The sequence below is a fragment of the Triturus cristatus genome, chromosome 8, assembly GCF_964204655.1.
Source record: "Triturus cristatus chromosome 8, aTriCri1.1, whole genome shotgun sequence".
In the NCBI taxonomy this organism is placed as follows: Eukaryota; Metazoa; Chordata; class Amphibia; order Caudata; family Salamandridae; genus Triturus; species Triturus cristatus.
Genome location: NC_140591.1, coordinates 1,121,254,349 through 1,121,278,562, shown reverse-complemented (window position 1 = coordinate 1,121,278,562; position 24,214 = coordinate 1,121,254,349). Strand labels below are relative to the sequence as shown.

The following is a 24,214-nucleotide window of genomic DNA, read 5'->3' as shown; positions in this document are numbered from 1 at the left end:
CGGTCAGGCAGACAAATATGCTGGTTGTGCTGCTGCGGCACCGCCAACCATATGCAGGTTGCCTTTTCGCCAGCCTTTCCATGGCGGTGAGCCTGCTATGGAAATGGTGGTGGAAAGGAAAGGGCCCCATACTGCCTCTGTACCTGGGCATGCATGCAGTGGGGGGGGGGGGGGTTACATGTGTTCCCCTCTGGTATTGCACCCACAAGTTCCTACACAGGAGCAAATGCACAACATGGTGCATTTCTTCCCGTGCAGGAATGTGCTGTGGCGCTCCCGCAACGGTGCTCTCCTTTGAGCCCTAGAAAGTCACCGGCATGGGACCGCCGCAGCAGCGTCCATCCTACCTAGATTCCACTGGGAATCCGGCGGGCGGTCTCACGACCGGTTTGCCGGTCCTCCTGCGGAGCGCTGCATGGCCCTCCGCGAGAGGACCACCAAACTCTTAATCAGGCCCATACAGTTTTCTGCCATATTTACTAATATCAATATTTCTAAGCAGGGACAATGAACCAAGGATCCACATTTTTTATTGAATTGGTCCAATGTATTTATTGCCATCTCTAGTTTCTTTCTTTCCGAACCCATCATGGAAATCAAGTTTTTTAAAGCCATCTCATGTTAATTCTTACCACATATTTCCTCTTGCTTTGTGTACATCTACATCACTTGTACTTTTACATTTCTTTTCAAATGGTTCTTTTTGAACCCTACTGGAGTCATCCCCAAAGTTTCAGACTTTGCAATTTACTGCTTTGCAATGCCTAGATAGGCTGGACTTACAAGAGAGGTTGACACTGCTTAGTATAGCTATATTTGACATTCAGTTATTGCAGTGGGCCTGGCTTAGCAAGACCCCAGCCCTAAATGGCTGTGTAATATTTGATCAGTTGTCTTATATGGAAGGTGGAATATGTCATTTGGAAGGAGTGCTACAGTAATGTCTGCCATGTTGGGTGAGGAAATTGAAGAAGTATACACGAAGTGAGGTGGTCCAAATGTTTGGAACAACATGCAGTAATTCATGCCTATAAGTAAACTTGTCTTGAGATCATTGGACCTGCTTGAAAAAGGTTTAGTGAAGATTTGGAAGAGGGGATCTTCTGATATACCAGTAATACTGGGAGCATTATCCTGGATTTTAACAGTACGAACGTCCTAGATGATTTTTTATATTGTGATTTTTCAGATCAGAAAATACTTTATTCGACTCTTGGAAGAGCCATAAAAGATTGCACATTCATAATTGCAATTTAAAACTTTAAAAAAAACAATAAGTCCTCATACAATGAATTTGCACATTTATAAACAGTAATTAATACTTACTGCGAGTCTTAAAAGTAGTGAAAAGATAGTTTAAAAGACAATATATAATTTCAGTTGTTTCCAGTGAGAGTAGGTATACCTTTGCCAATTCATATTTTCTGATCCCAGCAGCAAGTAAAAGTGGGCGATTAAAACGCTTCCTCTGGGATGTATACATACTACAAAATAAGATAAAGTGCACAGTGCTCTGATATGATCGGCCATCACAGGGGCATAATGGGAGTAATGCAAACCATGTGCCTCGAGTAGGGAAAGCGACTAGGTAATAAATTGTTTTTAACTGCAACCTAGTCAGCAAAAAATGTTGACTTTCATTTAGATCAATTTGTAAGTAAAATGCAGGCTCTCTTTGTTGCTGGGGGTAAGGTTCTAGTTGATTAAACATATTATAAGTAGGATCTATCTGCTGGAGACTTTGGTAAAAGAGGGATTTAATAGACGCAGATTAGACCCTTTAAGGGTGTCAGGGTTTGTGTAGTATTCTGGGACACCTATTTTAGTAAGCTTCATTTTGACGTATCTTATCCACGGCATATCCAGACTCTTATCCAGCACCATGCAATCAGTCAATATTGTTCTGCACAGGGTAGTCTCTGTATTTTTCCAAATCTTTAACCAGAGCAACAGAGGTTGTAGTGCAATATTGTCTTTCAAGTAACTTAATCCTACTTCATCATGACAAAAAGCAACAGGGGAACGCTGAGGCACTGCTAAAAGTCGCCTTCAAAACGTATTTTCCGTTATTTGTAACGATTTGCAATTCATATGTCCCCAACCCCAAAGGTTACTACTGAGAGGCTCTTGCTCTTATTAATACATAAAATCTCCTTATTTGGTTTGTGGCCCAGTCTTTTAGCAAATCTAAAAATAACATAATTGGATTTCTGAAATTGCATCATTCTAATATTTAAAACATGTTTCCAATTAAAATTAACATTGAATGGTACCCCCAGATATGTAAAGTGTAAAACTTTTTTACTTTCTTCACCCCAATAAAAATGTCCTCGTTTAAGAGTTTTTGGGTCCGCATTTCATTATGAACTATTTCGAGCGATTAACTTTTAAGCCCAGATCATTCATAAAACATTAAAAGAATCAAGCAAAATTTGTAGGCCATTTGCTGTCCTGTCTATCAGGACTGCGTCATCAGCATATAGTAATACAGGGATTTGACACATATTTAATCTTGGAATATCCTTCCCCACCTCACAAAGTTGTTCTCCGAGTCCATTTATATATAATAAAAAGAGAAAAGGGGCCAGGACACACCCCAGCCTGACCCCTATATGGGAGGGGAATTCTTCTGTAAGATCTCCGCTACTATAGCCTACTGAGGCTGAGGTGCATTCATGGATTCTACTTAGCAGGGTGATAATTGCACCATCAATCTCCATGTTTGACATTATGGACCATAATTTACAATGATTTACTGTGTCAAGAGCACAGGTTAGTTCCATAAAAGCTAAATGAATACTGCCCCTTTGTGCTTTTGTGTACTTTTGGACAGTTACTGCCAAATGTAATGTTTGTTCCACCGTACTCAGCCCGGACCGAAATCTGAACTTGTATATTGAAATTTCTTGATGCTCAAGTGCCCTAAGTTCCAATTTGGCCAAGATCACCCTACCCAAGATCTTGACTGAACTATCTAGTAAAGTGATTGGGCGGTAACAATGTGGCTGAGATTTATCCCCCTTTTTAGGTCTCGCCTAGCAGTGCGCATACGCTGCACTGCGAGACTTCTTGTAAGGGGCTTTCCAAAGCTCACCACACGCGATTACACGCAAGCAATAGGCCACACACGCACGAGCGTGGTCTATTTCTTCCGATTACACACACGGGCGCCATATGTTTTGAATTATCGTGCCTAGTCACGGGCGTGATAATTCAAAACATATTGCCCGTGGCTCACTCTCGTTTCATTAAAGATGACCCGGTCATATTACAGAAACAACTCTGCCTAAAGAAACAGCGCTAGGGCAAGAGGGGTAGAAATGCACCCGTGAAATAAATTGAAAAACTGCTCTGAAGAAAATTCTGTGTCTGCTGCTTACTTTAATGACCCGGGCGTTTGTTTGGCTGAGAGTTTCGTTTGCTGTTCTAAGCCTGGCGAGTCTGTGGGGACCTTCATCTGGTATAACATGTCAAAGGCGGCGCTCCAGGAACAGCTCGACCCACCTATGTGTGGGATAGATTGCACTGCTACTGTCTGCTTGTTTGGTAACTTCACCTCTCTGCGAGGTGTAAGATTCTGTTTGCAGCACTTGGGGGCCACCGGGGCCCCTTGCACACTCTAGGAAGGCACCTGTTATCGATCCCTCTTTTAAAAATAAACAAATAAGTAATTCATTCTAAAATTTCCCTTTATACGTGTTTTCTATTCTCTAACCTGTTGTAGCACCGATCTTCATTATATGTATGGGGTTTGTTAATCTTTGGGTCAGAGTCTGGCTAAGAGGCTGATTGCGAGGGCCTGTTGCGTTAGTTGGGATTCATTGCACCCAATAAATTGTGTGACCTTGTAACAGCTCTGACATTATTAGGTGTGATAAATGGAACCTTTTCTGACATTTTGGGGACTGACAGGCGGACATTGGGGCTTACCGCACCAGATTCTGCAGGTCCGGTGAATACCGCGCGCTTTTCTACTGTCACATTCTGGCAGGTTTTAATGGAGGCTGCACGCTGTAGCCATTGATTACTAGGCACTATAACTGCAGTCCCAGCGTAAATAGATGCGAGTGCAGGTATCGCGATATAACCAGTGGTTGAAATGGAAATTTTCAAGAGTAGGTACTCGCTCTTTCAAATTTAACAAGTGCAGTAATTCCGTACCGGGTAGCCCCTGCCTATTTTAAAGCACTGGATTTAACAAGCCAATTGTATTTAGGCCTGACGTAAAACATAATCTAATTTAGTACTGCTTATTTCCCAAACTTGTACGATAATATGGTGTCAGAAGTTTAGAAATCAAAATTAAAAAATCAAAATCAGTGTTTCGGTACTCGGCTGTCGTGTTAATACCCAACATTGTTTGTTACAATTAGAATGATTTAAGTGATTTTTTCTGCCAAGTTTAATAAAAAATAAAAAATTTAACAGTTTGTTAAACTGGAATGTGAAAGCAATTTATTTGCTATACTTAAGAAGTTCTTAACCTTGAGGTCTGTATACTCCTGGGGGTCCACAACACCTACTCAGGGGTCTGCGACTATTTAAACAAGCATTGGCAAAACCAGTAGGTCTTTTCTGTGGTCAAGCTATTGGCTTTGGCAATTGGGTGGGGGTTGGCAACCGATGGTGGATAAGTGGGTGATTTTTTAAAAAGCGCTATAAAAGTGAATATTGCTGGCCGCTTTATAGTGCTTTTTAGGTCGAGCCTAGCGCAGCGCGCATGCGCTGCTCTATGGGAGGCTTCTTGTGAGCACTCAAAACTTCTCCGTGTTGGTCTGACTCCTCCCACACATTAGATTGTCCTTTGAAGTGTGTCTTTCAATAATGAAAGCAAGCAAAGGGCCAAAGGCGGGTGCATGTCCCACCTCCTTTCCAATGTGTCACTCCCACAGCGTTTTGCTCTCGGGAGCAAGCAGTGGCACGCAGCTGCATTCCTGGTGGGTCAGGTTACACACAACGCGACGTGCTTTCTCTTTTGCTTGTTTTTTAATGAGAGTTAGGGTAATGACCATCAGTGCTCTGTGATGCCACCACTTGCTCACGCCTACATTGCAGGTAATGCGATGCGTTACATAAAACACGAAGCGACCCACTGGCATCACATTAGTTAACATCAGTTTAACACTGTATTTTATTGAAATTGGATGTATATAGCACTTACTACCGTATTTAGTCATACCTATTTACCATAAGATTAGTGTCATTCCTAGAAAGGAAACTCGCGCTCTGTCCCTGAATACTTTACACCCTGTAGCTTGGACACCATTCTCCGCGTCTCCAGCAACAACACCGATCTTTTTTCTAGTCCCTTCTTTCCCAAATCCCCGCCTCCAGAGCCTCGAGTCCACATTGGTAATATGAGCGTGTCAGTCATATTCAGCCAAACACTGACTGGAGACATAAGTGCTACTCATATGGCGGAAGCTCTGCATTTTGAGGTTCCGGTTGACGAAGTAGCGGGTTTTTTGGTAGATGAATGATAACAGGCAGGAAGGTTAGGTTGAGTATGTGTAGGTCCTGTTGATGCCTTCGTCGCAGGGCTTGGACCCTTTGTGAGATCGCTGAGTGGGGTGGATTTGTCTGGTTGGTGGTCATACAACTAGCTATGTCTCTTGAGCTACCGTGATTTTTTTTTATGTGCCCACGGAGTTGTGCTTAGTCAACTGTGGAAAGCACCGTACCTTTAAATGTATTTTCATTGTGACTTCTGTTGAGGGTTTACATTATTTTAGGAGGGAGAGCTTAGGCTAAACCCAATTCACAGCTGATAAATTATAAGTTCACTTGTGTGACATTTTCATGCCTTCAGACAGGGCTTTAAGTGGGATGACAAAACTGGGGAGTCTCTCAAAGGGGTGTGGCCAATGTAATTAAGGGCATGGCTTAAAATACGTAAGCTAAAAATCATTGCTTAGCATTGTGTGCACCACTTAAATCCTTGGGGTGATGCTCTTTTAAATGAGAGACCGCATATTTGCAAGTATGAGGAATACATGTAGATTCTTTAGTGTAAAATTAAATATACCAAAAAGCAGTTTGATTTTTGTTACAAAAATATATTAGAATAAGTTTAATACCAGTCAGATTTTTTATAAATATTGCATTATAGTGCGCTATGTTATAAATAACCGTATTGTCATTGCAGTAATTGGCGCACAAATTATCTAAAAAAAATTACAACTCATTGTTGTCTGTTTATGACAGCTGTTGAAGTACTGATGGGTTTTGTGCAAAGCTTCTCTGTTTTCCCTAAGCAATTGTTTTAGTGTTACTAAACAGTTCTAAAAAGGTACTTACTACGTACCAGCCCTTCTAAGAAACATTGTTGCCCATATTATACACACACACTATCCCATTTTTCTTTGGATTTTAATTATTATATTTTTCCATTAAAACACGCTTCCCTATTTGAAAACGTGTGCTACATTATAACACCTCATCTGCCACTGTAAATACACCATAAAAATACATCTTCATTTTGCTGTCACAGTAGTAGGACAATAATCACAAAACAAGAAATCTTTATTTATGTTCTTTTTTTAATAAGGTTGTACATAATGTCTTCTTGGTTATATATAAGGTAACAAAAATGCTTATAAGACTTTTTTATTCTAACTTTTCAACATACTGCACAGCGGCCACAATGCTCCATAACATAGCTTGAACACAATGGCAAAGCCAATAGCTCTGGCTAAACAATTATAAATTCCCAAAGGCGAGACCTATTGGCTATGCCAATGCTTGTTAAAAATTGGGACTATAATGGCTTCCTGCCAGGTCTTAACTAGTGGACCTACTATTGCTGCCTTAAGGACATTTATTATCACCGGGGCCCAGAAATCTGGTAAATGCTTGTATAGATCAACAGGGATCTGGTCCGGTCCCGGGGCTTTCGCTGGGCGACTATTTTCTATTGCCAGTTTAACGTCCCCAACCTCTATTGAGTTACTTAGAGCCTTAGCAGAACTTCTGTCATAAACAGTTCCTGGTGCAGAAGAGTCCTTTAATGATCCCGGTTTTGGTGAGAAAATAGCCAAAAAATAATTAAACCAGGCTTCGGCTGGAACAACAGTTTCTATTTTAATCACTTTATCACCAATCCTGTGGGATGAATTTACCACCTCTCAAAATGCACGTGAATCTTTTAGACAATTTTTAAATTTTTCCATGCCTTATCCTTCAAAAACTGTTTCCGTACCCCGATAACCCTCTTATATTCTTTCCTAGCTTTTACTATTTCCTCTTAACATTGTCGGGGAAAGCAGAGTCTGAGAGCACTATCTCAATGTTGGATTTATTGTTTTTCATAAGTTCTATTAAAAAGACCTTGTGTCAACTTTTTCCCATTTAATGTTAATATCTTTATTTCTGTTGTAATCTACACCAGGCTTTATTTTCTTATCCCTTTTTATATTCACAAACAATATTAGAGTTCAAACAATGGGATTATGATCACTCACACAACTTGCCTTAACTATACAGCCTTTGCAGAGTTGAGAGTCCTTCGCTGATTAAAATATGGTCAATAGTCGAGACCGATGTGGGACCCACATATGTTAGAATCGGGGGGGTGCTTACCACTACCATTTCTTGTTCAAATTTCAGATTCTTGGCATAGACTATTCTATTCAGTGCGTCGCCATACTGCGTGTGCTTGAAATGCTTTACAGATTGATATCTCCCATCATAGGTGCCACAAGATTCCTGTACCTAAGTGTTGAAAGTTCTTATATTAAAATCCCCTACCCAGATTATTTGCAGATCCAAGCATAATTATTCTGGGCTTGGGTAATGGCATCATCAAGATCATCTACAATACTTGTCACAGTTGGATCAAACACATTATAATAATAATTAAGAGCAAATCTGGCGGTTTTGACATAATAATTAAAAGCAGTTGGTAGTATTTAGATATACACACAACTCTATCAGTTATGTCTGTCATTTGGACTGATATAAATGTAGCCAGTCCCCCTTTAGCTCGACACGCTCTCGCCAGCTGGGCACATAATAACCTACAAAACCATCAATATACAGAGGTTCCAGTGACCAAGTCTCTTGACAACAAACAATTCCAAATTGTTCAAGTGATGTTTTCCAATCCGGGTTATCAATCTTTGAATGGAGACCTGCAATATTCCATGTAACAATACATAAGTCGCCTATATTCCTTCCATTCCATTCCACATAACCTGCGAGTGAGTCTTGACAGATTTCTCTGTTCCACAGCAATACTCCCGAGAGTCCAGCACATTGATTACCTAGGCAGGGTTTTGGCGGATCACGATGCACACAAACTGACCCTCAGTTGGAGGCCGCCATACCCCCCCCCCGTGCCCACATGGAAGCTGTCACAGGATTGTCTCACAGATCAGGTGTTTTGTCCCGACCACGGGGACCACATCCGAGCGTATTTTACAATAAACGCCGGCACAGCGACCTCCCGACTAATCTAATTCAGACGCTTTCAAAAGTTGCCGCCAGGAGACATTGCATACAACAAATAGTGGGGATACATAAAACACTTGAACAGTCACTACAGCGAACAGAAGTAACACTAGCGACATCAACCAAAAAGGCGGGCGCGGTTGAAGTCACCTCAGCCCAAGTGGCGACAGCCAAGACGTCACACTCAGAGGCAATGAGGGATTTACGTAAATACAATTTCAGGATGTACGCTACCAAGTTGCACAGAGAGGGCAATAGAGCTGGGACGCTCCTAGCGTGGTTAGCCAAGCAAGACACAGACATGAAACCGGTTACGGAAATCATAGATAAGACCGGGATCCCCCGATATTTGCACGTAGATATCTTGCGCACCTTTCACAACTAATATTAGAGTATATATCAGGCCTCGGTTCAGAGGGATCACCAAGCCGTGTCCCGCTTCATCCACCCGTTGCCCATTCCCCGCGTCTCGTCAGCAGACAAGAAAACCTTGGAGGCGAAAATCATGTCCCCAGAGGTCACCCACGTAATCCGAGCATTGGCATGTAATAAAGCTCCAGGTATCGACGGATTCCCGTTAGAACATTTACAGCACTTTTTCAACCCTATTGACACCCCGCTTAGTGACCATGTGCGAAGACGCACTAAAAAGAGGTGAGCTTCCAGGATCACTCTCGGAATCTATACCAGTAACCTTCCCAAAACCGCACAGAGACCCCAAGCTCCCGGCCTTGTATAGGCTCATAACACTGCTTAATGCAGACTGCAAAATATGGGCTAAATACTAGCAGACCGCTATGCCCTGATCCTCCCACCACTAATTCACCCAGACCAATGTGGGTATGTCCCGTGACGAAATACCACTCAGAATTTAAGTAGGCTGTTTCACGTACAAGATAGGGCAAGGGCTCAATTCCCCAATGCAGCATGTCTGATTCTAGACCTTGAAAAGACCTTCGATACTCTTACGTGGCTGTACCTGTTTGAGGTCCTCCCCCGAATTAATCTGGGGCCTACCCTAATATTTTACACACAACTTTTATAGAAAGGCCTAACTTCACGGGTGACAATGGGTAAATACATTTCTGCTTCATTCCCGATAGAAAGGGGCACGAGACAGGGAGGCCCCCTGTTCCCTCTACTGTTCGCTCTGGCAGTGGAGCCCCTAGCAATACATCTGCGCCGGGATGGCGAGACATAGGGTATTCTGATAGCTGACATGGTACTCTGCATGTCATTGTACGCAGATGACCTGCTATACGTCTGTGACATTACTAGTGATCTCACCCCAATCTGGATGACGTTTAGAGACTTTGCGGAGGCCTCTGGTCTCGAAGGAAATTTGGACAAATCCACAATTTATTCGCTGAACTCACAATTGGCCCCTCTTGACATAACCATTGGGGATCAGATAATTACCTGGAGTGCGGCTGCGCCTAGATACCTAGGGGTGAGACTGTCACTCTTTCAAGGACGTGTGTGAAGGAAATCACCGCAGGGCACTAGCGGGCATAAGAACGGTGGTGGGCTTTTGGAAAACATTACCATTCGCCCCCATTGGGCAAGTAGCCCTCACTAAAATTATCGTAGTCCCCAGTCTACTCTATCACTTTGCTAACCTCCCAGTGATACCACCACGCTCTTTCTTCCGGGAATTAGAAGTGCAGCTTGCCGCCCTGATCTGGGGAGAGGGTTGCCATAGGGTAGCCCTGTTAGAAGGTGGTTCTGACACTATGGTCCGCCCGGATTTTTTGATTTTTGAGCACCTAATTGTTGAGCTTTTACTGTGGGGGAGCCTCATAAGTTGGAACTCACCCACAGTGAACTCAGGATGTAAGAGACTGCATGGGGATTTTACTGGTGTTCCCCTGGCTTGACCAGGCCACTGCGTAGCAGCTGGAGTAAGGGACACCGGGCTGGTTACATGCAGACACATGTGTACATGCGTGTGCACACGTGTACGGGCTGCGCAGGGGAGATTCCTAGCGTGCGCAGTCCAGGAGCAGCTACAAAGTGAATGGTGTGGCAGGACTTATGCAGTATTGGGTGGTGATATGGAATAGGCTTTATACGCTGGAAAGAAACATGCCAGGGAAAGTCAGTGTGTTTTACTGTGTTTTCACTTCATTATCTCCCAAAGGGAATGTGGGGCCCATGGCTAAATTAACTTCCACAAGGCCTACTGTTTCCAGACATGCACTAAATTCCATTGTATTGGAGGTGAAAAGAAGTATTCTGCAGAGTCCAAAGTCATATTTGTACTGCTTTTGGGTCATCCAGAACTGTCATATTTCTGTGAGCCAGCCAGGACCAGACCCAGGCTGAGGGCTGACCTCAGCTGGATGGATTGATAACCTTTCTTCCACAAGCTAGGGCCTCCTCTCCACGAAGAGAAGATGGGAGAGGCTACAGGCTCATCAATTAGCAGCTGTCACTGGGTGCCAGGCACCAAGCTGCACCAAGGAGGGAAGGCAGCGTGGGGGATGAGGCTTCAGACATGTGGCCAGAAACCCATGGACGACACCGTTTTGAACAAGCTCAGAGGCTGGACAAGAAGGAGGGAGCAGGGGCAGGGACGTGATGTGTCGCTGTTTGATAGGACCAACAGAGACTTCCTGCCAGCCCCCTACTCAACTTTTAAAAAGTGCTTGCACAGGAAGAGAAGGTCTCTCTGGGGTGTGGTCGGCTGAGGCTGAGGCTGAAGGTGCTGGAGCCTGGCGCAATGGGCAGTTGGAAGGAGAGACCCCCTGACTCCCCCCAGGACCCTATCAGCACCAGAAGAAGAGCCCAGGACTGGTGCACAGAAGCAGGGGTCTCTGCGCAGGGAGAAGAAAGGCCCAGAAGAAGAGCCTGGCAAAAGGCTGGCACAGGGAGCCAGTGAAGACAGCACACTGCTGAATCTACCCTCTCAGAGTCCCAGAGGGCAGAGGAGAGTGTTCCCAGTGGCGGGGGCTGGTAAAGAGGAGCATGAAGCACCCCATAGTGCCTCGCCAGGCATTTGGAAATCTGCCGTTTTGGTGCTTTGTGGCCCCCAGAGGAGGGGGGTCACCCTCACTTGTGAAAAGGTGCTGGGGGAGCTGCTGGAGAGGCCCAGTCTCCCCCCCCTCCCCCCCCCCCCCCCCCCCACCAGCACGAAGAAATCTGCCATTTTGGTGCCTGGTGGGCCCCAGAGGAGGGGGTCACCCTCACGTGTGAAAAGGGGTGCAGGGGGGCTGCAGGAGCACCGCAGTCTCCCCCAGCATAAAGAAGAACAGTCCACCCCTAAGTTTCACGGGGCATCTGAAAGAATAACCTCTCAAGGGCTCAGCCAGCCTTTAACACCTTCTAGGCTGGAACTTATGTTCTACAGCTGAGGGTGTACTATGAAGTGCATCACGGAGTGAAGGGCTGAGTTGGGGGATGTCTGGAGAAGGGCATCCCCTGGAGGTGAAGTGGTGTAATTGCACCGAAATGCATTTACTATTGGTTATTTCTTTCTAGGTGGACTGAAAGTCAAATGTGTAAAGTGAAGTACCCGTGTAAGGTGATGTTAAGCTAAATGGAGTTATGTTGCTGGACCTTCCTGCTAGGGCGTCTGGCTGTATTTACGTAATCCCATGCTTTTACCTGGGATTCCTTTTAAAGCGAAGAGGCGCCCTGCAGGAGAAGTGTAGTTGCCAGGAGTACTTCTTTTGAAGGGACTGTAAGTCACATGTGTAAGGAGATGTCATAAGCCAAGTGGGGTTATGTTGCCAGACAGTCCTGCTAGGGTGTCTGGCTGTATATGCACAATCCTGTGATTTCATCTGTGATGCCCTTAGGGGCTGTAATTGCAATGCATTCAAATGATCAACCAAGGTGATGAGTACTGTCATTCTAAAGTGTGCGTAAACATGGATTCTTGCTGCTGCGCTTAGGTGAAGACCCCAGACTGCTAGCCCTTAAGATATAGAGGTGCATACTTTATGGTCAGTAGGAGATGCGCAGTCAGGGTCATGTGTCACCAAGGCAGGTTTACCCCTTTTTAATGCTTGTTGAGGTAATGGGGTGGGTCGCCACTGGGATGGTGCCAGTGCGCAGGGCCCTCGCTCCAGGTTATGTTCAACTAACTGCATTGGGGGCAAGTTGATCTGCATACATGGGAGTGGTGGTACTAGACCCCACCCCCCCCTGCGGGAGGGGTGGAGATGTTATGCAATGTCACAAAGTAATTCCAACAGCTTATGTATATGTGTAAATTGGTGCATAGTATTGAGTGGTGTGTGTGTTTAATACATGTACTCTTACTTTCATAAAGCAAAGTACAGACTGGACAATCAATTATTGAGTGTTATTTTTGTGCACCTGCAAATGGCGATTACTAGCCCACACCACCTCCCTTGAGTAAGCCTCAGACTGCTCTGCAACGCTACCCTCTGAGAGTCAGGCGCTACAATTGGGTGTTTGGTTCCCAGTGAAGGACAAATGTAGTCATGTTATTTGTGCAGGCCTCACAGATGCTGCCTCGTTTTCCAACAAGCCCTAACTATTCTGTACCTCTCCACGGACCAGGGGGGGTCTGGGAGCACCATCTTTCGAAGCGTAGTTTCTGGCGGCGCAGCGGCAATGGTTATCGCACTGGATGGCTGAGCGTCATATACGAGAAACAATCACTGACGAGGGACGGGTACCTCTCCCGGAATAAGAAGAATGCTAATGCCTGGTACCAAACCGATGCGCACTTAACCCTGCAGGTGTCAATAGCCCGCACGTGCATGCTGAGGGTACACCGCATGTCAAGGGACAAACCCCTATACTCTCCCCCACTTCCACTAGCAGTGCTCCCCCGAAAGGACAAATATTACACTACTCGAGCCCTTCAGGTATGGACTGAGCACTCAGTCACCGAGGTGGAATCACTCTTTGAAGACGGACAGCTACGGACCTATGGCCAATTAGTGGAAGGATCCGACCTCCCTCCGGGCCAGTTCCTGCTCCATAGGCAACTCATAGATAGTAGCCGTCAATGCTAGGATTTGACGGAGGGGGAACCTCCGACACATCCGGTGCTACACACAATTCTGCTTATAAGGCTATCCTGGAACTGATTCTTAAGCCACTGCACTCGTTGAGCCAGACATGGGAAAATGAAGTGGGAAGGGCATTCAATGATAAGGAATGGGAGAAGGCTCTGGAATATCCCAAAAAGGTTTCCAGAAAAGCGTGATTCAAAAACATACAATTCAACATTCTCCTTAGAGCATATCTCATGGCACAACGCCTACATCGTTTTTATCCAGACACCCACTTCTCATGTCCCCGTTGTCAGACACCTGAGGTAGGCTTCAAACATATGTTTTGGGATTGTCCCACTATCCAGCAGTACTGGAATAAAATACACCAGGCACTGAGTGATGACAAACATCACAAACATCTCCACATGGGAAGCATGTGCCCTCGGGATATTCAGCAGGCGAAAGCCCGAAAAAGTACAGGGCCGCTTTGCATCCCTAGCTATTCTCTTGGCGTAGAGGGGACTGGCCATGTATTGCCGGGCCCCGGAGGGACCCTGGAAGCAGCCTGGGTGGGTGCAGTAAAAAAAATGGGGTGCTGCAGAAGAAGAGGTGTTGAGGGATGAGGAAGTGAAAGGAACGCGCAACCTACCCATATCTCTGGAATGGGCACAGCTATTGCATCAATTCAAACACGAAACCGCACAAGCGGAATCACCCAAGGCTTCTCAGCCCCAGACACCACACCTTTCCCCGATTGGACCGGCAGAAGTACATAATAGGTTAGACCCAGGTGTCTAGAGCGGACGCCCCGTAAATATCATGCCAGTTAACCCCATACACCAAGCCAGGACTGCCCGTAGCGGCCCCTTCCACATACACGCAATCATATTGTGAAGTCATGTTATGACCAACCGCACAGTGGATCTCAGCGATACGCATTCCCGCCATCCCCTAATACCTTCCCCAGTTCACCCCCACAGTTTGTAGATATTGCTCTCCTTCGGCAGTTCCAAAGCCGGTGATCGTTAAAAGAAACGTATTCACCGCATATTACACTACATAGCACCCATATGCTCATATGGGGATAGACATACCTCCATGACCACGGGAAACTTAACCCAACCATGCTCTTGTACATGTATTGACAAGGTAATTGGACCTACCAAGAAGGTAGCACCCAGAATGTACCATTGAGAAATGTTAATTAGGTATTGTACGAAAAGCTTTCGTAAATTCGAACATCTGTCGCTATCTTTCTTTTGTTGCGTACACATGGTGATATACTATACCCGTACTATGTTCATTTGTTATGAGAAATGTTAAAACCCAATAAACAAATGTAAACAAACAAAAAAAAATACATAAGTCGCCATTAGGATAAGCTATAACAGGTGGCGGGACACAGTACTCTTTTTGTCTTGGAATATCCTCCAGGATCATTGGCTGTCAGTCTTGAATTTCCAGTCCTGATAGAGTTTCAAATCTGTTCAAGAGGGGGAGGTCAGTAATCGGTTTCATGAGAGCCAATTTGCTTGATTTCAAGTCCGAATTCATAAATTGTTTGTGTGACCTGTTGGTGAATATACTTTTGGAAGATAAAAAAATGCCCAAAGAGCGTATTCTGATTCTTCCAGCATTAAAAGGATTTTGTCCACAGTTATGAAAAAGATTTTTGACTAGGGACAGATTTCTAAAATTAACTATTAGACAATCCCCTTCAGATAATTTTGGTGCTTGACCCACCCAATCCACTCTTCTTGTAGAGATAATTTCCCTTAAGAGATCATGGGGGCAATTATAATTTTTCTTCAGCCAAAACAAGACTTCTAAGGATACATGTGACTCATATTTTGCCTGCTGCAACTGCGGGACATTTTCCAAGACCATTACATACGGCGTACATTCCGGTGGGATATGTGGTCTTATTTGATTTAGATTAGATTGATTAACCCCTTTGATACCCTTGCATTCCCTCCAGTTAGTATCCTGTGTTGAGACCCAGCGGACTTGAGCCATTTGCTCACCCACTGATGTCCCACGTGACACCAACGGTAAGGGTCTTGAGGGTAAGATTGGTTGCAGAGCTTCTCCCTGTCTGACTATATTTGTTTTATTTATAGATCCTGTGCTTATTCCAGGGTGCTTCTTAGTTCTTTCCTGTTCTTCAGGTGTCTCCACCCTATTAATCAGTCTTTGTTGTGTCAAAATACCTTCCTCTAATTTTCCCTCTAACGTGATACATTTTTCAAATGTTCCAGTACACAGTCTAAGTATGGAATTAAGTTGTTCGCGAAGTTGGTCTAAGCTGGGGGTATTTTTCAGATCCTGTTTTTTCCTAGCCTGTTCCCATTGAGAATTCTTTCTCATTAACGTTCTTCCTGTGCGTTTCTTTTTGTTGATACTTTGTAATACTGGAGTAGCAGGGATTAATTCCAGAGATGTTATTCTAGGTAATTCTGCTATATTTAGTTCTTGCCTGCTTTTTCTACTAGGGGGGCTGTCCATTTGTGATATAGTTTCTAAAGCAATTAAAGATTGTGCATCTGCTAGAACACAAGGGTTCGTGGTCAGAGAGGGTTAGCATTCCAAGGGCTTTCCAAGGGTTAATGAATTTGCTTTCTTTATTAGCTTAGAGGTAAGATCATTCTGACTGTCACAATCATTCTGTATTTGTTCAACATGAGTAGGGCTAGGGTTAGGAACAGTAACTGATCTTGTTAATGCTGAATCCATCTTTGCTTCAACTTTTTCCTTTTCATTGCACCCATTACTGATGTCAAGTAACTTTTGATAGAATTATTCTGCACATCGCCCTTATCTCTTGCTGGGTCTAAATGACCCCACTTCCTTTTCCCCATAGTTAGTCTATAGATCTTGTAGTGTAGATTACCTTCCGGATCTCTTCAACCTTTATAAATAATGGAGCCAATGAGAAAATGAAGACCAAGAGACCTGGCCCAGCCCAGCCCATCATCTGACAGCCACTGGTGGGCGCAGACGAGCCCACCAAGGATTTTAAGCGACTCCGGGCTCGAAGGTTTCACGTCTGCGCCTCTTGGCGCGGGTGCAGCTGGGGGCTGAAGTCCCCCGGTACAGGCGTCATGGTGCTGGCAAGCAGCGAAGGTTTGGTGAAGTTTTTAATTCAACATTGTTCAACATTGTTCTATAGAGCTGCTGCATCTCCATCTCCAATGCCTTACCATGCTTTACACAGAACACTATAAAACATGCATCAGTAAAGTCAGTATGTCTGCAAACATGCTTTTGTGCAAGCCTGCATATGCAGGCTGTACCACATTGAACTATGACATTTGGTCTGGGCTGCAGTATTGACGAATGCCTTTAATGTCATAGCCAAGAAGGGCCCTCCAACATCTAGTAAGCAATCAATAATAATACCCATTCATAAAAAAGGGGACAAGGCACTCCCACAAAATTATAGACCCATCTCCATGATTGACAGAACGGCCAAGCTGATGGGACCCTTGCAGTTAAATAGGTTGGAGGAATGGGTGGAGGAGAGGAATATTTTAACAGCAAAATAGTATGGTTTTAGGAAGGGGAAAGGGACAATTGACCAGTGCCTCAACTTGACTATGGTAATTGTTAAATATATGGTGGCCAAGAAAGGCCAAATTTTGATGGCCTTTATGGGTCTCTCTGCTGCATTTGATTGAGTATCCCATTCCAAACAGTGGGCCGTTATGGAGAGTATGGGCGTTAATGCGCTTATAATTGACTTCATAAGGCAGATGTACACATGGGCAACGGCATGTGTCCACTATGGCAGGGAGGGGGAATGTACTAGATAGACCCTTTGAGATTGAGCGGGTGTTAGACAGGGCTGTGTCCTCGCACCATTCCTGCTTTCTCTCTATGCAAACAGGGTGAAAGCAGTTCTGGCGGGGTCCGTTAAGATGTAGCCTACATTGATTCAACCCCTCTCCCGATACTCCGCTATGCAGAAAATGCAGTGCTCTTAGCTAGAACTGACGAAGCCCTGCAGAGGCTCACAGAGGAATACACTAGCATCATGGATAGTTTGGATCTCCATGTACATGAAGCTAAGTCCTATATATTTGTTGCTGGTGAACGGCAAAAGAAACTCCCAGCCTTCCACATAGAGATGTGTTGGGTGGAGGGGGCAGAAGCATTTTCAAATTAAAAGATCTTTTTAGACTAGGAGTACATGTGGAAAAATATGGTGTTGAATAGAGCCTTCTTACTAGAAAAAAAAGTATAGTGGCCATCTTTAAATTCATTAAGAAGTTGGGGTCAAAACCCATCCCGGAAATATTAAGTGTATGCACAGCTAAAGCCGTCGCCAGTGCCACGTATGGGGCGAGGTATGGAGAATGGTCAATATCGACTGCCTTCAGTGTATCGAAGATGCGTTTATTAAAAATTGTTATCTCTGCCCAGTAGCTGCTCAAACTTCATATGCCACAGTAAACTGCATCTACCTTATATTTCTGATATTATTCGGCGTGCACCAATTTTACTGTGGCATTCGTTATGGAGACAGGAGACTGTAACCTTGAATCAAGACATATTGAGGGACTGTTTAAAACTGGTTTTTGGGCACAAGATCCCAGGGCTGCAGTAAGTTAAGTGCTCTTTGGCAGATTTGGGTTTACGTGAGGCCCCACTCACTTTTGCACATATTACTAAGGCAAGGCTTAAGGAGATTTTTCTGGCAACGACTGCTGTGGCTAGATGGGAGCTAAACAGAGATAAGTCTACCTTAAGATTATACCAAATGTCCCCCCATCAAACAGGGTGTACAGTCGTATTTAATCTTTGTGCAGAATTTACAGCATTGGTTTATGCTGACAAGGTTTCACTTAAATTATATTCCTCTGATGCTTGGTTTTCCAGCTAATGCCTATACAGTACGGGAGCTGACTTCATGCCCCTGTGATGGGGTGTCATCACAGTCGAATTGGCACATATTATTTTTCAGCTCTTTTTGTATCTCACAGAAGACAAATTCATTGTCCCGGTATTGCGTAGGTTTAATGTTATCCAATGCCGACCTGCCTTATTTTACATTCAACAGCTGGATGACTCTGGTGTGTCACTCTGTAGTGCCATTCCTCTGGGCTTCTTTGAAGAACAGGCGATTTCATTTGGATTGTGTGCAAGAATATGAATCAATCAATCAGGGGTTTTAAAGCACGCTACTCACCCGTGAGGGTCCCATGGTGCGGGGGGAGGCGGTGCAGCTCCGGGTTCAGTCGAAGAGCCAGGTCTTGAGGTTCCTCCTGAACATGTGCAGGATCGGGGACGTCTGATGTTTACTGGGAGCTGGTTCCTGGTCTTGGCTGCGATGTAGGAGAAGGCTTTTCTGCCTGCTTGGCTTCTGCGGGGATCTCTGCTAGGGCAAGGTCGGCGTGTAGAAGAGTTCTGTTGATTCCGGCGTAGAGGAGGGTGCGAAGGCAGTTGAAACTGGTGGAGGCAACGGAGTTTATCTGGCAGGTCATGGTGAGGGATGAGTCGAGGATGATGCCGAGGTTCCGTGTGTGGTCGGTAGGGGTGGGTGGGCTACCGAAGGCGGAGGGCCACCAGGTGTTGTCCCAGGCAGAGGTGGAGGGTCCAAGGATGAGGACTTCGGTCTTCTCCGAGTTCAGCTTCAGGCAGCTATCCTTCATCCAGGCTGTGACGTCCTTCATTCCTTCCTGGAAGCAGAGTCTGGTGTCTTCGGGGTTCTTTGTGAGGGAGAGGATGAGCTGGGTGTCGTTGTCATAGGATACTATGCTGGGCCCATTCTGTTTGACGATGGTGGCAAGGGGGGCCATGTAGATGTTGAAAAGCGTGGGGCTGAGCGATGATCCTTGGGGTACTCTGCAGTTTATCTCAGTGGGTTTGGAGAGGATCTGCCGGAGAGAAAGGATTGGATCCAGTTGAGGGCGGTTCCTTGTATCCCAGCATCGTGAAGTCTGGCTGCAAGAGTGCGATGTGAGACGGTGTCGAAGGCTGCGTAAAGGTCTAGTAGGAAGAGGGCCGCAGTGTGTCCCTGGTCGAGTAGCATGCGTATGTCATCAGTAGCGACGAGGAGGGCGGTCTCGGTGCGGTGGTTGCTGCAGAATCCCAACTGGGAGGCATCTAGGATGGCGTTCTCTTCGAGGAAGGCTGTCAGCTGGGCGTTGATGAGTCTCTCAGTGACTTTGGCCGCGAAGGGGCGGAGAGAGATGGTTCGGTAGTTTTTCAGGTCAGTCGGGTCAACTTCTTGAGGAGGGGTTTCACCTCCGCCCACTTCCAGTCGTCTGGGAGGTGCGGGATTGGAGGGAAGCTTTGATGGTCCGCCCTAGTTCGGGTGCGATGGCAGCGGCGGCCCTGTGGTAGATGTGCGGAGGCAGGGGTCCGTGGGGGCTCCCGAGTGGACTTTCTTCATGGTTGCCATGATGTGTTCGACGGAGGCGCTGTTCCAGGTTGTCAGCGAAGGTGGAAAGGGGAGGTCCGGCGGCTGTTCGCTGAAGTTGTCGTAGAGGGTCTTGATCTTCAGATGGAAGTAGGAGCTGAGCTTGTTGCAGAGTTCCTGAGAAGGTGTGTCATCCCTGGCTTCGCTGGGGGGGTTTGGCGAAATGCTGTATAACGTTGAACAGTTCTTTGGCATTGGTTGCGTTGGGGTGGATTTGGTTCCTGATGAAGGTCCGTTTGATGTCTGTTATACGCTGGTGGTATTCCTTCAGGGCTCTCCTGTGGTTGTTTAGGGCTTCCGTGGTTTTCCGGTTTCGCCACGCTTTCTCGAGGCGTCTGCAGGAGCGCCTGGCTTCTTGTAGATAGTTTGACCTGCGTTCTGGAGGATAAATTGCAATACCTATGATTACCTCTGAGTGAATCATGTATTTAACTTAAAAACATTTCAATAGTTCAAGACGCATGGGCCTTGTGAAACAATTTAATGGACCCATGTTACGTTTTTTTAATTGTATGGACTGGTACATCGCTGCTTGTAAGGAACTATTGTTTTGCACAATTATGTAGCCTTTATGAGTAGATGACAATTACTAAAGTGTTCTATTTTTATTCAGTTTTAGAACGGTTTTTAAGGTTATTTAGCTATTAAGTACGCTGTGATCTGTATTTATGCACTTTTTATGCTACAAATACGTTGTTATTAATTACTTTGACTTTGAATTACTTTATATGGAATGGAGAGGAAGCTGGAAAGCGGAGGAGCTCCGGGCCTATAGAGCTCTGCTGGAGATGTCACATAAATTCAAATAAAGTTAAAGAAGAAGAAGAAAAGTGTGGTGTTTATCTTCACAGGCAGAGCACTGGCCTTCCTAAACCCCTTCAATCGCGACAGGCCCAGCTGCACGAGACTGCAGCGAGAGACTGTTGCCTCCGAGAGGAGCTGTGTTTAAGCCATGTGCTGCCAGAACGTCCAAGACACCTTTGTGTTGAAAGATATCAGTGCTCATTCCCTCCGCATTGCCCTGTGAGAGAAATGTTTGTATCCATAACTAGGTGAAAGCACTACTGTTGGGATGAGTTCAAGAATTTTTGTCAGTTGCCCAAGGATGCCAGCCCTTTCAGTTTCTGCCCACTCCTTGCATTTTCTACTTGATCCAATCTGCAGTCGGAGAAATATTAAATATAAAAGCATAACCACTTCAAAGAAAAAATTGTTCAAATTCTATATTGGATTATTACACAAGATTAAGATTTCCTGATAAAGATGTTGCCTGGGTCTGCCACTAAGTCACGCAGTAAATGGAGAACAGGCTTGACAACTCTGCTGCCTGGAGTGAAATACCAGATACAATAGAATGTGTTCTACGCTTAACCCATTTCAATCAACAATCAAAGACAGTTTTCTTTCTAAATTCACCCATCTCGTATATATACTGGTAAAGTGTTTGGAATCGCTGTGGTTTTAGAACTATTCATTAGCAATAGTGAGTACTCCTAGAATGAATTGATTTATTTCACATAAAAACACTTTTCAAAGTAATTTTTATTTTTTGCCTTTTTGTCTGTCGGTAATAGCCATGACTTATGTACCCCCCCTCTCTCATGGTTTTTTTTAACATTTCTCCAGTTCTTTAGAACATATGTGTTGCACAGTCTTCTTTAAATCCTGCAGCTGGTATTTAGCTGGCCACTTTTCATTTGGGTACGCAATATTTGTCCTTTAGAGTTGTTGAGTCTGAGTGTTCGTACATATAGTTTCAAGCAGAAAAAAATAATGCTTTATCGTGACTTATATACCTATTGCTTTGTAAAATATTTGATGCTTGCTTCAGATATATTCAAATCTTTTATATGGCTAAATAATTCTTCTCCCATTTTAGGACATTTTACCATGTGTACCTTTTGATACTGAGAAGAGCATCAAATCTTTATATCTGGGCAGAATGTTCAGTGGCACTCCTGTTATCTGGCGACGGTTCAAGCGAAAACAGCCCACGAGGTGAGAATAAATGTAAAAATAAAATGTTATCCGTGCATGCTAAGCAGGAGACGATCTCTGGAAAATGTTAATTGTCCGGCTCGAATTAGCCAAAGGATGATTTAATCGAGATTTGGCCTGTCAATGAAGTCTATGATAAAAATTCAGCAAACTTTCTCTCTCATTCTGGGCTTCTTCATAATCTCAAATGGTCAAGTAAACTGTAGTCCCCGCAAAAGAGCAAAACTGTATTTCATTAGGTCTGATAAAAAGTGCTTTCAATGCTGACCCCATAGTCTTTTGGCAGCATTCAGTGACAGTCCATTTTAAAGAAATTCTTCTTCTTGTATGGGTCTGTGTTTGATCTATCTTTCTAACACTAGCAAGTATTAAAATTGTGTCAAGGTGGTTGAAACTTGAAACGTGTCTGCTCATAGGTTGATTCCTCACTTCAGCCTTGATCTCCATATTTAGCTTGTACATGTCACTGAGACCCCCTGAGGGCTTCTCCTTATGTTAATGAATTTACCTTTTGATGTGCTCCCCCACCCTCATGGTGGCTCTCGTTCCTTACAGCAGCCGTACTTTTAAGAGATCATCCACCTCTTGTCCTGGATCCTTGGATGTGAATGCTTATCCAGCATTTAAAGCACTTGTTTCCTAATGCATTGAGTTAAGCTATTTATGTCCTGAACCCTCATTGGTTAATACAGCATGATTTATCAACTGTAAAATTGGTGTACTTGTTTTTAATCACTTCACCCTCAGAAACCAACCTGTGCATCTTCTAAGTCTTTGAGAAATTAGTACTTTTTATCTCTAAACAGGTTTGTTGGTGCCGTCTGTTCTATATTCACCACTGTATTCTAGAGTTTAAAATAAGACTCAATTATGATTTGATCAAAACTCTGCCCCCAAGCCTTGTCCCTTTTCTCTTAGTAAATTATATGGATAAATAATTGAACCCATGTAGATTTTTAATTAATCTGCACAATCAATGTATTTTTCTATTTATTGAAATACGGAGTATTACACTCAAAATGCAGCAAATCCTGAGGGATTTGCTTTACAATAATGTTGACTGACCTAAAGAGTGTGATTACAGCCTTTAACTGTGTTTTAACCAATGGGAATGTAGTTCACATCAAGTGCTACATTGCAGTATCTGATATGCGCATTGCTCTCAAACTATTAGATGGCCTCCAGAGAACTGTGTTTAGTCTTCTTTAATGCATGTTCACCACTGTTAAGAATAATACATGGAGAATCTAATATATAGACAGCTTTTGTTTTCATTAGTGAGGAAAGATAGTTAAAATTTTTAGAACGTTTCCTCGATAACCTTAAAAATATTTTCTAAAGCTTTGACACATATTTACCGTACAGTTTGATGTATAAATGGCTTGTAAACATACTATTCAAGAAGGAAGGCTGTGGCTTTTGCAGTGAGAGCCGCTTGCTTAGATTTGCCATATATGTTTTCTTCAGAACTCCTCTGGAGGCTCACAGTTTGCCACAAGTCCTGTTTTTTTCAGTGTTTGAGAAGACTACCTAGCAGTCCTATGTGATGTGTGACGCTTTCAACCAGCCTGGCTTTTTAGTGAAATGCGCTTCAAAATTATCAGCTCAATAAATCCAAAACTCTATGTTAAACATGAAAATAGTGATCCCGGAGTAGAATATGCTTTGCTGAGGCCTGGCTAAGACAGCATGCGTGATAGAACATTGTCTGCTAACTTATCTTGGAGTTTTGTTGCTTTATTATATTGGTGGTTAATTTTGTTTTTGTAATCAATCCAAATGTGAGCTGCCTTGTGAAACTGGAAAGCATTCACAGATTTTTTAACTTTGTGTAATCATTTGTTTCTTGGCACCCATGCGGTCAGACTTGTGGCTGAATTCGACTTTAGAACCTTTGATCCTGAAGGTGTCCTTTTCTTTGCTGGAGGCCATCAAGACAGCACGTGGATAGTCTTGGCCCTGCGCAACGGAAGGCTGGAGCTGCAACTGAAGTACAACGGGATAGGCCGGGTGACCAGCAGCGGGCCATTGATTAACCACGGCATGTGGCAAATGGTGAGTGTGGCAAGTTCTTTCTATTTTTTTTTGCAATACTTTATTTGTTTTTATTGATAGTTTGGAGTGTACATGTTGGAGGTCTAGGAGGACCGTTTAAGCAAGACTCGATCCTGGCTGCTGCTAAATGTCTGACACTTTGCTGACTTCTGTTGGTTAGGGCAGATGAGCCATTAAAGAGCCGAGCCCTACATCGAAGGCACTGGTCACTTCAATGTCTAATGCTGGTCCTGATGAGAAAACAATTGGTTATCTACTCATTTAGTAGAAACTGTTATGTATGGTGTTTATAGTTGTAAAATCAGAAAAGATCTGCTTT

General features: G+C 44.2%; 1 protein-coding gene across 2 annotated transcripts in view; it reads left to right on the top strand.

The window, feature by feature from the left end:
• Positions 1–24,214, top strand: part of GAS6 (growth arrest specific 6) — a 290,215-nt gene that overhangs the window by 211,969 nt on the left and 54,032 nt on the right. For both annotated transcript variants that reach the window (XM_085622736.1, XM_085622737.1), the window contains exons 9-10: positions 21,722–21,840; positions 23,706–23,895. In XM_085622736.1, the coding sequence (XP_085478862.1) occupies positions 21,722–21,840; positions 23,706–23,895 (309 nt within the window). The remainder of the gene's footprint in view (positions 1–21,721; positions 21,841–23,705; positions 23,896–24,214) is intronic.